The sequence below is a fragment of the Zootoca vivipara genome, chromosome 11 (genome assembly GCF_965207765.1).
Source record: "Zootoca vivipara chromosome 11, rZooViv2.hap1.1, whole genome shotgun sequence".
Classification (NCBI taxonomy): Eukaryota; Metazoa; Chordata; class Lepidosauria; order Squamata; family Lacertidae; genus Zootoca; species Zootoca vivipara.
Window position 1 is genome coordinate 27231902 of NC_142594.1, and position 15743 is coordinate 27247644.

The 15743-nt window shown below is 41.6% G+C and overlaps 1 protein-coding gene across 1 annotated transcript in view; it reads left to right on the top strand.

Annotated features, from left to right (window-relative positions):
* AGMO (alkylglycerol monooxygenase) overlaps positions 1-15062 on the top strand; it is a 121928-nt gene extending 106866 nt beyond the window's left edge. Inside the window, exon 13 of the mRNA XM_035130284.3 lies at positions 14848-15062. Coding sequence (XP_034986175.2) covers positions 14848-14928 — 81 coding nt within the window. The 3' untranslated portion in view covers positions 14929-15062. The remainder of the gene's footprint in view (positions 1-14847) is intronic.
* Positions 15063-15743: the final 681 nt, after the last annotated feature.

The following is a 15743-nucleotide window of genomic DNA, read 5'->3' on the forward strand; positions in this document are numbered from 1 at the left end:
GGGATTAGGTGATGGGCAGGGCACTAGTAGGAGCACCTGATTTGCTCTGCCATGAGGAGACCACATTGATCTCCCTGCTGACCTAGCTCTCTCCTTCTCATTAAAGTGGCAGCAACACACCTTTCAATAAACTAGGTTGAGGGTCCATTCCTCCAGGTGAGCCACTTATGTACAAATGTACACATCCTTTTAAAACAGCACACTTGAAAATGCCACACTGCCCCAGTGCTCCCCAAATCGAAGATTGCTAGCCTCTCAAAAGGCTAGCCATAGTTGTAGGCAATTATTCACAGAACAACTCCCACCAAGCATACTAGAAATCTCTTAATCAAAGGACCCCTGAAGAGATCTCTAATGCATACTAAAACGAAATGCACAAAAAATAAAAATAAATCAGGAGGAATGCAACATCATTCCTTGCCACTAGAATAGATGGATTATGGAATTATTCTACAAATGGGCCTTGGCAAGCAGCCAGGTCAAAAATAAATGTCAGTTATCTTGAATGAGCAGAAATCCAAATCCTGCTCAAGCTGCTCTGCCATAGGGTTTCCCTAAATGCACAGTGTAACTGTGAGATGACTGCATCTATAAAATGACAGATGAGCACATAATCCAGGAGTTATTTCTCATTTCCACTTGCTAGCTGTATTAAAATCCACCCCAAATAAATTATGTTTTCTCCAGCTTGAAGTCTTAAGGGATCACTGCAACGAAGCTAAGTGTATGAGATTAAGGGAGAAAGTGTTGGTGACAAAATGTCCTGGGAAAGCGAGAAACAGTTTCTTTCCTCGCTAAGAATTTGAGCCCGTATAGAAAGACTAGACTCCCTAGAACAAATTTTGAAGCCATGCTAGGTCAGAAGGAACTCTTCTGCACTATAGGGTAGTGTTGTTCCATGTAAACAACCTTTGTGAGCAACATTCCATTTTCCTGGGCTCAAAATGACTTCATGCTAAACCAAAATCCCAGACCTGATTTGAGCAGATGCTACCACTCAGTCCACTTCAGAAAGGTTTTTGGTGGATCCACAGTCTATATTGGGGATGGGGTCCTCTGCTCCTCCAGATGTGTACGAGTTCAATGTCCATCAGCATCAGCCAGCATGGCCAATGGTCAGGGATATTGAGAGTTTTATTCCTACAACATCTGGAGGGCTACAGGTTCTCCATTTCAGCACTGCATGCTCATGATGAAGTATACACAATCTCTTAGCATATTTTAACCCAGTTTTCTAAACAAGTATATTGATTGTCACAAAAGGAGGGTCATGTGAACTGGCCCTTGGCCTTACTGGAAGGAATGGGTTGCTGGCTGGCACTGGCTTTGTTTACTTTGATTAGCTCAAATTAGCTTTCAGGCTTTTAAAAGAGTTTTCCTTTTAGATATTAAATGAGTTTTCTGTTTTAAGTCTGAAGGAAAAGAGGATTGGAAGGGGTAACTGAGGGTGAAGGGAACCTTTGAACCATTATTTAAAAGCAGAGTAAGGGAAATAAATCTATGTGTGTAGCTATGCCAATTTCTTGCAAATGTTTTCAGCCCAGTCTCTGTAGGATTCCTCTTGACACCAGTATAACCTCCCACCTACTTCATTCCCTCTTCCTTAGGAGAATAATTGTTGTTTATCATCTGGGTAAGATTCAGATTTATAGGTCATGGAAAGTATAAACTAGGGTTTCACCTTCCACTGCCCTTCTCCTTTACTTCCTCCTTCAAATATTGGCCATTGCAACTAAAAACTGTTTTTGCATATAATGAAATTCGCAAGTGCACTGGAGGAAGTGTACGTTTTCAACCCCCAAAGTTTCAATAGCAGCTTATTCCTTTAAAAGACAAATTTCAGAAGGCATATGTTTGAAAGAAAACTGGAAATATAAATACAGGAAATGAGTGTGTGACTGTATGACTGAGTTCATAAATGGGCCCCCTTTTCTTATTAAAGTGGACTTTTACAGTAGGGGGGGGGAAACAAACCCACCTACTTAACTGCTCATTGCTACTATGAAATAAATCCATAGTTTATATCCAAAGTTCTACTTTTGATAATTCATTTTTCAAGCATACCCTGTGAGAGGTATGTCCGTTCTTGTCAAAATAATGTGATCCATTCAAAAACTACCTTGATTCTCACTCATTAAGAACCTTTTAAATAGAGCAGTACAGGTACTCAAACAACATACTGTTTCAGAAAGAAATGTTGGCGACGCCAGAAGATATTGTTGTTGCAAATGTGACTTTTTTTGAGGAAAAGTGCACAATGGCATTTGGTTCAGTTTGGGGGAAGGAAGCATCTGAACAGAAATGCAAAGAAAAATGAACTGTTAGCAGTTTTCAATCAGCTAAAATTATATATATATATATATATATATATATATATATATATATATATATATATATATATATATAAAATCATAATATCAGTCAAGCATCAGCAACCATGCGTAGTTAGAACATAGGAAGCTGCCTTATCTAACTCAATATTGTCTACACTAACTGGCAGCAGCTCTCCAGGATTTCAGGCAGGAATCCCTCCCAGCCCTATCTGCACAGTTATAACAACGGCCAAAATGACTTCACTGTTCCCTGAAGTGTAGCTACCAGTTACAGTGGTACCTCGGGTTAAGAACTTAATTTGTTCTGGAGGTCCATTCTTAACCTGGAACTGTTCTTAACCTGAGGTATCACTTTAGCTAATGGGGCCTCCCGCTGCCGCCATGCCACCGCCGCATGATTTCTGTTCTCATCCTGAAGCAAAGTTATTGACCCGAGGTACTATTTCTGGGTTAGCAAAGTCTGTAACCTGAAGCGTCTGTAACCCAAGGTATAACTGTATTTCAAGAACATGTGAATCATAAAATAACTTTTTATATAAGCATGCCTTTTGTGTTTGTGCACTATGACCACAATACAATCATGCCTTTTTCATCTCTAAGAGCCGCAAACAAATGCACTGACTAGAAGGAGAGTGGTGTGGGAATAAAATCACTGGGCTAGATCTATAGGAGTGGCAAAACGGTATCTGCAAGGCTATGTGTCTTGTGGTTCTTGGGTAATGGGAAGATCTGGACATGTGGCTCAAAAGCTGCCATGTGGTTGATAGCCTGCTCACGCTGCAGTCACAAGTCAGATAATTGGCAATGGTGCTAATCAGTGGTGCCCAGGAGCAGGAGATCAGGTTCAGACTTCGGTCTGAATGACTGGTTGGTTCTGTCATACATAACCTCACTAGGATCACAGTGAAGTAGCAGCGAGTTCTTCTGAAATAAAAGCGGCATAAGCTCTTTTCAGTTTTGACTCCCTAGTATTCATTGAATGTGTTTAGGCATGAATGAGGCTATGTTGCAGGCAGGATTTCCATTCTCTGCACATTCAGCTGAACATATGCAAGGGACTCTTATGGAAGTGACAGCTCAGGGCCGCAATATCTCAGGGCCACTTCTCCCCATGACTCTGCAAACTGCCCCAGTGCAGTCATTGTCTGAGGCCCTTCTTTGTGTGCCCCCTCCACTGCGGTGGGCCTTTTCTGCAGTGACTCCCCACATATATTTGCATATCTTTAGGCGCCAGGCAAAAATGCTTCACTATAACCAGGCTTTGGCTGATTAAACATTGTATGGCCTTTTGAATGTGTTTGTGGGAGGGAAGTTAGTGGTTTGTTTTATGATGTAGTTTTTGTTCTCATTTAGTATTTTTTATGTTGTGAACAACCGTTTGCTCTTCAGATGAAGAGTGGTATGTCAACAAAAATAAAATTGACTGACGGGTGTCTCTCAAAATCTTAAAACCCAGGCAGGCTTGTATGGGAGAATGTGGTCTCTTAAATAACCTGATCTCAAGTTCTGTTTCTTCCTCTGAGGCAGGAATTGCAACCTCTCAGTGACCCTTGATCTCCTGGCCAATAGCATAGGCCAGAGTATTTGCTCCTTCTGCCCTGCACTTCCAGCACAAGTGGTGATCAGAGCAGAGTCTCCCTTGAACTGTTAGTGTTCATGTCTTTCAAAGTATCATTATTCAAAGTGTGTTGTGAAAATTAAATGCATAATTTGGTACAAATTGCAATGAACTTATCATCTACCCTGTTTCTCCGAAAATAAGCCGTAGCCATAAAATAAGCCGTAGCAGGATTTTAAAGCATTCAAGGAATATAAGCCATACCCCGAAAATAAGACATAGTGATAGGCGCAGCAGCAATGCCGGCCACGGCAGGAGGAGGAGGAAAAAATAAGACATCCCCTGAAAAGAAGTCATAGTGGGGGTTTTTTTGAGGAAAAATAAATATAAGACAGTGTCTTATTTTCGGAGAAACACGGTGTTGATTACTGTTGGAAAATATATACTGTGCTCTATTTCTTTCTTTCTGTTTTGGAACAAATTTATTATAAAATGAGAGAATACTGAAAAAAAAAGAAAAAAAATTGTTAGGTAAAACAAAAGAAAAGCCTTCTTTCCAAATCAGCTGCAAAAGTATTGCCTGAAATACTAATTTTATCATATGTAGATAACACCGAATCAGCTGTATTGTGGAGAGCACTTTTTTGAATGTGTTCCATTTTCCCGTATCTCTAGTTGTGGCACATGATAAAATTATCAATGAAGCATCCTAATTGGATCCTGAAGCAAAGGGATGTTGCCCTATGAATCATTTTATGTTTGTGGGAGGCAACTTTGGAACTAACAGAGTAGGAATGAGAGCCAGATGTTTTCTGGGAACCTGGCTGGACTGTAGACTGTGTGCATTTCCTAACATAGGCAGCCATATGGAAGAAAAGGTTGGAAACATCCCATTACAAGTCATATATCACCCATTTGACAGCAAGGATTTCAGCTTGTTTTTATTTAAATCATGAAAGCAGCTGTTCAGCTGTCCAGCTGTATTAAATTTAACCCCTTTCCCCTAGCAGAATGAATGTAGTAATTTATGCAATAGTAGCCAAACAATTTGGTGGGTGCAGAACAAAAAACATGTTAGGAGGACCCCACATTTACTCATGCTCTATGACAGTGTTTCTCAACCTTTTTTGGGCCAAGGCACACTTGTTCCATGAAAAAAATCACGAGGCACACCACCATTAAAAAAGTTAAAAAATTTAACTCTGTGCCGCCCTATATTGACTATATAATTATGACTGTAAGAAACACTTGCCAATTGCTGTGTTGGTTGCAATCTCCTGTAATAAGGCTTCACAAGCCACTGATTTCTCTGCCAGCACAATCCTTTGCTCAGCAAGTTTCAGGTTGAGCTCATCCAGCCACCTTCTTTAAGTTTGTCTAAAACCACCCTCCCGTGGTGGTGGCTGTTGAGAGCTGCGCTCGCCCCGCGTCGTGACCTGGCTGGCTTCCTTTCCGGCGGGTCAGCGCTGCCTATTGGCAGCCGCCAGGCACGTGACAATGCAAATCGCCCTTCTTGTCCCCGCACGTCGCGGCACACCAGCCAGCGTCCCGCGGCACACTAGTGTGCCGCGGAACAGCGGTTGAGAAATGCTGCTCTATGAACTCACCTAAAATTGTTGTGATTGGTTATGTCTGTTGCCAAGTTATGCTGAAGACCAATAGGAATCATCTTTATATCAAGAATACCACCAAATATTAATGCCATATATGGTAAATATAAATAATTATAATGAAAACAAAGATTTAAAACCATCTTTTCTTGAAAACTGGAATCGTGAATAATTTTCAGCTTGATGTCAGTTGGAAAACCCTGTGCTTTATACATGTTCTGTTTATCAACTGCACTTACTCAGCTGCCAATACTATTTTTTAAGGCACGTTTTTCTTTTTCTCTTTATCTGTGTGCTCTTGCTCATGCAATGTTATCTTTGTGATTTGATTATCTTTCTTTACATATTTCTGTTTCCTTATACTGTGTGTTCCTTTCTGTCCTTTTCATGACCTGTTTTTGCTTCTGGCCATTTGGTTTGTTGGCTTTCATTGTAGAGTAGTACCATATTTCTCGCTCCATAAGACACACTTTTCCCCTCCTAAAAACGAAGGGAAAATGTGCATCTTAAGGAGCGAAGGCACTGGACGGCAGCGGGATCCCTCAAGCGGAGGGATGCCTCTGCCGCCGGAGCCATGGCTCCCAGCGGAGGGATGAGCAGCCCGAAAGCGTGCTGCTCCCTCTAACACCGCCACTGCTGCCAGCAGCATTGATTCAGAATATTTTTTTTCTTGTTTTCCTCCTCTAAAAACTAAGTGTGTCTTATGGTCGGGTGCGTCTTATGGAGCAAAAAAATGTGGCACTTCGCAGTGCAGTCCTATGCAAGTGTTCAGTGGGGCTTTTCTCATGAGTAAGTTTTAAGTGTGTCCCTGCCTTCACCACTAAGAAGGAGACAACAGTGTGTGCAGCTTCCCTGTCAATGAAGGGTTGTTGTTTTTAATTGGCATATCAGACTTACGTGTACTTCTAATGGTTTCTTTCAAATGTGTTACCTTATTAGTTTGCTAACAAATAAGAAATGTTGTGTGATACATAGAGTAGATACGGACTTTAATTTCCTATGCGGGAAAAGTATTTAAGTGAGATCCCAAAGAATAGTATGCTAGAGTGATAGTTCTGGCATACTAAATGTCACCCCCCCCCACACACACACACAACTGATGCTGTGAAGTATGTGTTTTATCTCTTTTGCCACAGTATTTACCTTTAGAGATCAAAGGTTTTGTGTTGTGGTTGCAGATTGAGGCTAGGCTGCGTTTCCTTTGTAACACCATTTTTTATGAAGTATCATGAGGGGGCATTGTGCTTCCCTTTCAGGATCCTTCGTAAAATATTTGGCCTTGAAAGCAATAGGGAATGAGCTGATCTCATACTTGTCTCTGCTACTTCCAGCTGCTAAGTTCACTAAGTGAGCAGGCAGGCAATCTCCTTATTAAGAGGTATTCCAAGCTATGAACAATTTAAATCTGCAGTTGAGATTGCTATTACAGATGACATTCTGCCGTCTCAGTTCTTTGCTGCTCAGTGCTAGGCACCATCTTCAAATACACAAGAGTTGCAGTGGCTAACCCTTTTTTGGGGTTCACCATTCACCATTGGCCAACCTTCTGTGGGAGTGGGAGTGGCCACCCCACACTGTGTATGCCATAGCTGCCAAGTACCCTGTTTTTCCCGGGAAATCCCCATATTTTCTTACCGTTTCCCCCTGGTCTCCCGAATGGATTTATATCCCGTAAATCCCCCGGAAAGCAGTTCCTGCCGGCGGCCATGTTTCTGGTGCTGCTCTGACCATGTATGGGCACCGGAAATCAGGTGGCGCCGGCATCGAAAGTCGCTTCTACGCATGTCTGGAAGTGCGTAGAAGCGACTTCTGGTGCTGCAGACATTTTGGAAATGGGCACAGCGGCGCCGGAAGTCACTTCTACGCACTTCCGGACATGCGTAGAAGCGACTTCTGGCGCCGGGGCCATTTTGGAAATGGGCAGAGCAGCACCAGAAGTTGCTTCTACGCATGTCCGGAAGTCGCGTAGAAGCAACTTCCGGTGCCACGCCGCTGCTGGTCCCGGAATTTTCAATCCGGAACTTGGCAGCTATGGTGTATGCACACTTTAGCATTCATGGAGTTACACAGGGTACTTTTTAGCAAAATCATTGTTCATAGCCTACAGATCCTTTGACTGTAACAGGTTTACGCTGTTTGCTAAAGTAGATATGGAGATGAACATTGTGCCTGGTTCAGCAGTAGCAGAGCCCTAGAAAACATAAAACCGATCTGTTCCAAACTTAGCTTTTTTACACATGAAAATTTTGTTCAGAAATAGTTCGTGTACAATAGTATTTTTCTGGAATTCTGTATGAGTTTTCTCTCCCACCTCCAGCCACTGGCTCAGATTTATTCACTGTTTCTTGATGTTTTTGGTCCAAGCTACTTCCCCCTCAACACCCCCCCTCTCTCACACACACACCCTTTTGCATGGAATTTTGGTCTGGGCTCAATCCCACCCATACACAGGTTAAAAAACATTGCAAAAAATAAAATCATATCAAGATGTTTTTAAAATAAAATATATTAAAAGTGAAGAAATTATTTATGTATAAGCACCTTTATATATGTAACATTGATTAGTGGTATATGCTTGCAAGTCTCAAGTAGTAATGAAATTTCTTTTAATCTATGAGACAAAAATCTCATAATTCCTCTATTGAAACTTGTGTTACCATTGTATGGATTAATTATAATGTGGCATTGAAGTGGTTCAGATTACATCTTCATGCATTTATTGTACACAGCCACTTAAAAGAAGTTCGAGTGTTTTAAAATTCTTCAAAAAGAAACATGCTGGTTTTTTAAACAAACCCCCCCCCCCAATAAACAATATCATTTCTGTAAGCATAGGTGACAGAGGAGTAGCCGTACTTGTATTTATGCCATTTAAGCTTGAAAATGTACCTGCATGTTAATAAATGTTCTAAATTGATATCAGTAATGCTTTTAAAACCAAGAATTTGATTGTAGCGGCTGCAAATCAGTTATGGACTGAAAAGAACAGAAAAGGGTCCTATCTCAAATGTACTTTTCGTTAACATACAAAGCAGTATTATAGTGAGCAGAGCTAATTGCTTTGGCAGACAACAGCTATCCAGGTATCCCACAGAGATCTTTGACATTGCCGTTGCCCGATGCCTAACCTTTTTTTTTTTGGTACAGACGCCAGAAATAAGGCATGGGACCTTCTGCAAGGAGAGCATATACTCTACCACTGAGTTACATCCCATCTCCTATTTTTTGATCCTACACCCTAGAATCCCAGAATTGTAGAGTTGGGAGGTTCTCCAAGGGTCATCTTGTCCAACAACCTGCAATGAAGGAATCCATGACCTTAATACTAGACATTAAAAAAATAAATAAATAAAAAATGGCTTGATCTTTCCTGGTAGAGTCAGAATTCTGAAGAGGAAAGATAAGCAGCTGTGGTGGTTCCTTCATGTGGTATTGAGGCAGGCTCTGAATGTTGAGCCCAACCGCTGTAAATGCTTGATGTGAATGCACTGATTTTGCAAATGTGGTTTCCAGCCACTTTCATTGATAGAATAGTTGAAATTTATTGAATTTTCTAATAATATATTTTTGCTGTTGCTTGTTGTAGTGGCAGGGGAATAAAACACCTGAAGAAATAAGAAACTAGTTGTCCTATTGAGTCCTCTGCTCCATCAATAAAATGTTGGAGAATTTCTTCTCCCCCTGTATGAATTTAGTGACCTGATCTCTGTCTTCCCATCTCTCTATACAGAAATAGGGTGGGTAATTTCAGGAAGTCACTTGTCCAGCTGTCTTTGTTGTTATGCTTTGCAGTGAGTGGTTTACAATGTATGGTGAAAGAGTTTGGCAAGCAGTGGATCTGCATGGTAGACAGCTATAGACGCAGCTCCTTACAAATTGGAACCGTTTCTACATTACTGAGATTTCAAGCAGCTCTTAAATGCTTATTAGCGTGAATTGGGCCTGATTTTATAATCAAAGGCTTTAGCCTGGTTGCAAAATTTCTGCTTGAGAATGGGAATGTTTGTGCATACTTACACCTTTTTAAACAATAGCTTTAAGTGCCGGGGTGGGGTGGGATGCTTTTGACTCCCCCCCCCAGTGTTTATGCAACCATTACCTGTGTTTTCAAGGCTTATTTAAAGCAGCTGGGCGCCTGGTGTTTTCTTTGCCCTTTATTGGAACTCTTGCCAGAACAGGTAGTCAAAAAACGGAAAGTGGGGGGGGGAATTCCGGCATCTGCCTGTTTTCTCTCCCTCTCCTCTCTCCCTCTCTCAGGAACACAGCTGTAGCTTCCATAGGAAGCACTCATTTTTCCCATCAGCCAAGTCTCTGCGTACCCTTGGGTCTACTTTTTGGCACAGCTCGTCAAGTAGGATGCAGTTTATGGCTTAGAACTTATGAGAGAAAGCATTCGGGCGGTCCCTTTCCCTGGCAGAACACCGAGAGCAATTCCCCAAGCTGCAACACACATGTGAGCATCTGACCTCTTGTTAGCACACCATGGGAGAGGTTAACAATTGTTGAGACTTCAGGCATCCCTTTGACATAGAAGCAAAACAATAACAAGCTTTGCCAGGATACAACTATATGCTTGGGGGGAGAGAGAGCTGTGCTTGGTTCAGTTTGGTTATAATGTAAGTGGGGGTGGGGGTGGGGAGGACCCAGATTGATCATTTTAAGCTAGTGGGTAGAGACGCAAAAGTATCACAAGAAAAAGAAGGGGCCAGCGTACTACTTTCAAACCACCCCTCTTATTTATATAATTTGTTTCAGGCAAAAACTGCAGTTGGCTTGTCCGTATGTTACTGTGGTTCATTGTTTCCGATAGGTTGGCCAACGTGAGAACAAGATGCGGGGAGAGATGGGCCTGATCCAGCAAGGCTCTTATTACACTTGTACAGTCACCTCTTTACAAAGTATCATATTTTAATAAGGTGTTATCCCATAGCTGTTGAATTCACCAATGCTGCTACCACAACATCCTGCATAAAACAAACACGAATAGCTGGCTAGCTTCGAGAGATGAGCTGAAATTTATCAGAAAGATAATCTTCTGAGAAATCTTTTGAAAACCTGCTTCCTTGGAAGATGAACATTTAGCTAAATATTCTGCATTTTGTGTGCATGATGGCCACCATTTTTCATAATGCCCTGCAACAATGCTGCTTCAAAGGCACTGGGAGCTGGTGTGTGTGTGTGTGTGTGTGTGTGTGTGTGTGTGCACGCACAAAATGGTGGCTATTCTGCCAACATAGGAACTCCACAAAAAGAAATGAATAAAGAATGGGGGGGACTTTCTGGTGCTGCTATTTATTGTGACCCCCTTTCCCAGAAACTTTTGGATAATTTGCTGCATATTCACCAAAATGTCCTGACTCAATTTTGCTGTCCAGGTATACTGTGGATGCTGTGGATATTTTTGACTGCTGACCTCTCCCTATTTTCATCTAATATGATCTCCGTTCTAGCACAGGTGTATGGTACTTTAAGTGAGTCATAGGTTGGGGCACTAAGGGATGGCAATGCCTTCCTTTCTTTGACTTTTGTATTAACCTTGAAAAATCCATTGCAATAGAACACAGGTTAATGGTCTCAAAATTGTATCCAATGGTGTTTTTTCTTCAATATATAATGCATTAATGATTTTTCACATTAAATATGTTTGCCATTGGACTATATTAACATTGGACTATAGGGCATTGAGAGCCAGTGTGGTGTAGTGGTTAAGAGCGGTAGACTCGTAATCTGGGGAACCAGGTTCACATCTCCGCTCCTCCACATGCAGCTGCTGGGTGACCTTCGGCTAGTCAGACTTCTTTGAAGTCTCTCAGCCCTACTAACCTCACAGAGTGTTTGTTGTGGGAGAGGAAGGGAAAGGAGAATGTTAGCCGCTTTGAGACTCCTTAGGGATATCAAATCCAAACCCTTCTACTCTTCTTCTTCTATATTGCTGATATTGCTGACAGGTGCCAAAAAATGAGAAGAAAATATGTTGTTGGATGTGTATTCCATGGACTTATGTATGTTTTCTTATTGAAGGTTGTGATAACAATAGCCAGTGTGATAATCAGTTACGATTGATGTAATTGTATTTAAATGTTTTTGATAGCAGTGTCAAAACATGCAAAAAGTTGAAACATGAATTGCATATTAAGGCCACCTTTCTGAAAGATAAAATACTTTCACAAGAAGCAGTGTTTGGGGTTTAACCACTCAAATTGCTGTTAGCACATATTAGCTTCCACCTATTTCTAAACTGTACATGATATAAGTAGCCTTGTTTCCCCATCCCGCATTATGATATTGAACAGATTTTCCCTGTTTAAACTATGCTAGAGCTTGGAATCAAATCAAATGGTTGGCAGATTTTTATGTTAGAACATGTATTCAGGTGGAGAGCATTTTGTCCTTGTGTGTTATGTAAGAGCTCGTGCCTTAATAAAAATAGTGGAGAAACTATATTTTACAGTTGATAGGAAAGTGTTAGCTAGTTCATCTTTTCCAGGACCACCAGAGGGCAGTGTTTAACATTGCAGGAATAAGAGTCTCCTTTTATTTTCCCCCCTCCTTGAAGTTTGGTTTTAGGATAAGAGGCTTTTGCGAAAACTAAGGCTGTGTGTATTCAACCATTAGTTTTAAGTGCACAGTGACTGTGGGCAGCTACAGACTATGAACTGGTTACAAACTATGTACTACTACTATAAATAGCTTCGGATCATTTGAAAGAACTATTTGTGCTAGTATAGAGTTGGGGGCAGGTTTATTGCGCAGCGGGGATATTTGTATGGCTATTTCTGCATTGCCAGCCTGATTCAGAACTTTGCTGGTGCTTCTGTGCTCACACAGAGTTCTGAGGTATCAAGGAGGTATCAATAGGTACCCTATTCACTGTAATCTTGGTGACAGCTCTGCGTGACTAGAATATGACAGCAGGGCTGACATTTTTATAAAAGAGAATTCCCTATGTGTGTAGCAGCTTTGCCTGTGCATTGGCACTCCTCAACCAACATCTTCTGTATGAACATGCAAGCATGCTAAGATATTTGGAGATACCATAGGCCTGTGTTGAGTTTCCATCTTTAGAAGATTCTTTTCTTCTGCAAACCTTAGGTATGATATCAGGTATGATGGGTGTTGTATTCCAACAAGATCTGGCACACAGCAAGTTGGGGAAGACAGGCCTACAGTGGCTGGCATTGGTTCTTGGGGTTTCAGATAGGAGTCATTCCCAGCCCCTGGGATTGAACCTGGGATGGGCATGTGCTCTATCACTGACAACCATACCTGCCAAGTTGCTGTCAGAGAAATAAGGGACCGGGCCAGAAATAGCAGACCGGAAGTAGCGCTGCTGCCATTTTGGAACTGGGCGGAGCATGTTCAGAAGTGACTTTTGATGCTGCTTTGCCCAATTCCAAAATGGCCACCGTGCCAGAAGTCGCACTGCAGCCATTTTGGAACTGGGCAGAGCAGCATCAAAAGTCGCTTCTGAGCATGCTCCGCCCAGTTCCAAAATGGCCGCCACGCCAGAATAACAAAATCCATTTTTTCAGCTAGGAACAGCTGGAAAAACGGGGATTTCCCAGGAAAAACAGGAGACTTGGCAGCTATGCTGACAACAGAACATTCATAGAGGCTTTTAACTATCATGTTGGGAACGTAGAGCAGGAGGCAATTAATATGTATAAATTATGCAAGGTTGCCCACTAAGTCCATGATTTAACCAAGACTTGATTCCAGACACAGGCTGCCCTGTTTTGAAGAACACATGTGGCAGAGGATTGAGTGCTTGTTGGGCCAAGCTATGGAAAGCTACGTGAGCCAAAACCAGTACTTCAAATCGAGCCTGCAAAATCAGTGTTGATCTGGGGCATGTGCATAATACACTCCAGCAGCCTACTCCGTTCCAAGGGGTTAGTGGTTGTGTTCTGCTTCAGCTGCAGCCCGCTAACCAACCTTGAAGGGCAGTCTTGAGGTTACGAAGGCATGAGCAATGGGTGGATGTTTGCATTCCATCACCCTTTCTCCTGGCTGTGCTGTCAAGTTTCTTCAGGATTGTCATGCTAAATTAGACCCAGAATCCATCTTAAAAACTGGAAAGCAAATCTTACTTTGCAGTATGATCTCGACTCATTACTAGTGTAGCGCGCCTTCTGTACTGAAGTCATAAAACCTTGAATGTGCTCGGCTTTGAATACGACATGCTTTTGTTTTCCTTTTTAGATGAAAATCAAACAGATTCCATGACACGAGGCATCTCATTCTTTTATTTAACACGCTCCCCCTCTAAACGCTCGTCACATTTAGAAACACACAATAAAGATGGTAATTCTTTTGCATCACCACATTTGGGGGGGGGGCACAAATGCACACTTTTAAAGGATTTCCCCTTCACATAATAATAGCTATCAGAATCTCAACTGAGAACACTTCTTGGGATTTAACAACCCACAGTTGTGCCTTAGGACCATGACCATCCAGTCATTACTCCCCTTAAAGAACACTGTGGTTTCGGCACCATTGTAGAAATGTTCTTTTTAAAATGAAGCCTATATTTAAAACCGCCTTATATTTAATGCATATTTCAGAAATGTGGTGGGATCTTTCTTTGATAAATAGTTGCAGGAGCATATGCAATTATAGCTACATAAAGAGATTTAAGCACTATGAACAGCTTTGATTTTTATTTTTTTTGCACATAGCCTTTCTCTGGATAAAGACAAGCACAGAAAATTGTGTGTTGAAGTGTGTGTGCATGGAAAATTTTCCACCCTTGCAGTGAAATAGGAGTGGCACTTTTGCAACTGAGAGAGAGTAGGAACTCACTGGATTGCAAAAGTGGCCCCTTCATTTTGCTGCACACACGAGCCGTTCCCATAGCTGCCAAGTTATCCCTTTTTTAAAGGGAAATTCCCTTATGCTGAATAGGCTTCCTCGCGAGAAAAGGGAAAACTTGGCAGCTATGGCCGTTCCAGCCAACTGCTGTTTGTTAAAGATTAACAGAGCTGGAAGGCATCTCAAAGGTCATCTAGTGCAGCCTTCTCCAACCTGATGATGTTTTCAACTTCAGCTTCCATCATGTCTTACCATTAGCCAAGCTGGTTGGAGCTGATGGGAGATGTCATACAAAACATCTGGAGGATGAAGGTTGGAGGAGACTGCTCTAGTAGAAACCTCTGCTGTGATACTGCAGCAGCCATCATAGGTGGCCTTTCAGTCTCTGCTTAAAAACCTCTAGTCTAACGTAATAAACAATTATGTCTAATGTCATAAATTGACAGCATGCCTTATTCTATTCCTTGGTTTAATTTGTAATAAAAAAAATTGAAATGGAGTTCTATCTCTCTCCCTCTCTCATATACTACAGGTGTTGTTTTCACTCTGCATTGCTTTTTGGGGAATACAAATGATGAAGAAACTCACCTCAAGCGTAGCAAAGCAGCACTGAAAAGAAATATATCCGAATCTCCACATTAGGAACGCAAGAGCCTTTCTAGATCAAACCCAGAGGTCCACCTGGTCCAACATTCAACAGTGGCCTATCAGATGCCTATGGGAACCCTTCTGACTTATCATCCCCAGCAACAAGTATTCAAAAACTAATACTTGGGGTAGTGCATGGCTATTGTGATTAGTAGCCATTTAGAGCATTTTCCTCCATGAATTTGTCTAATCTCCTTTTAATGTGTCCATGTTGCTGGCCATCATTACATCATATGGCTGTGAATTTCCATAATTTAACTGCACTGTGTGAAGAGGTACACAAAAGTTTATATACCTCTACCATGCCTGCCTTTCTCACCTCCCCCCCCCAAACTAAAAAGGCTCACTTGTTGTAACCTTAATCCATAGAGGAGTTATTCCAGACCTTTGCTCATTGTAATGGCTCCTTTTCCAGCTCTCTGTGATCTGGTGACAATTATTGCATGTTGTATCCCAAGTGTGGTCGCATCATAGATTTTTCTCTCTCAAGCCTTTATTGGCATATGTACAACATTCCAGTAGATTTCTATAATGATTTAATAGATTTCTATAATGATATCATGATTATGAGAGTATTATTTTCCTAATGATCCCTGACATGAAATTCGCATTTTTCACAGCTTTTTCCACACTGTTCCAACATTCTCATCAAGCTATTCTCATCAAGCTACGTTCTCATCAACCCAAGATCCCTTGTCACCCAGTTTGGAAAGATATTTCTGGAGCTCTTTTGCAATCCCTTTTTGTCTGACCACCCTGAAAAAAATTGGTGTCCTCAGC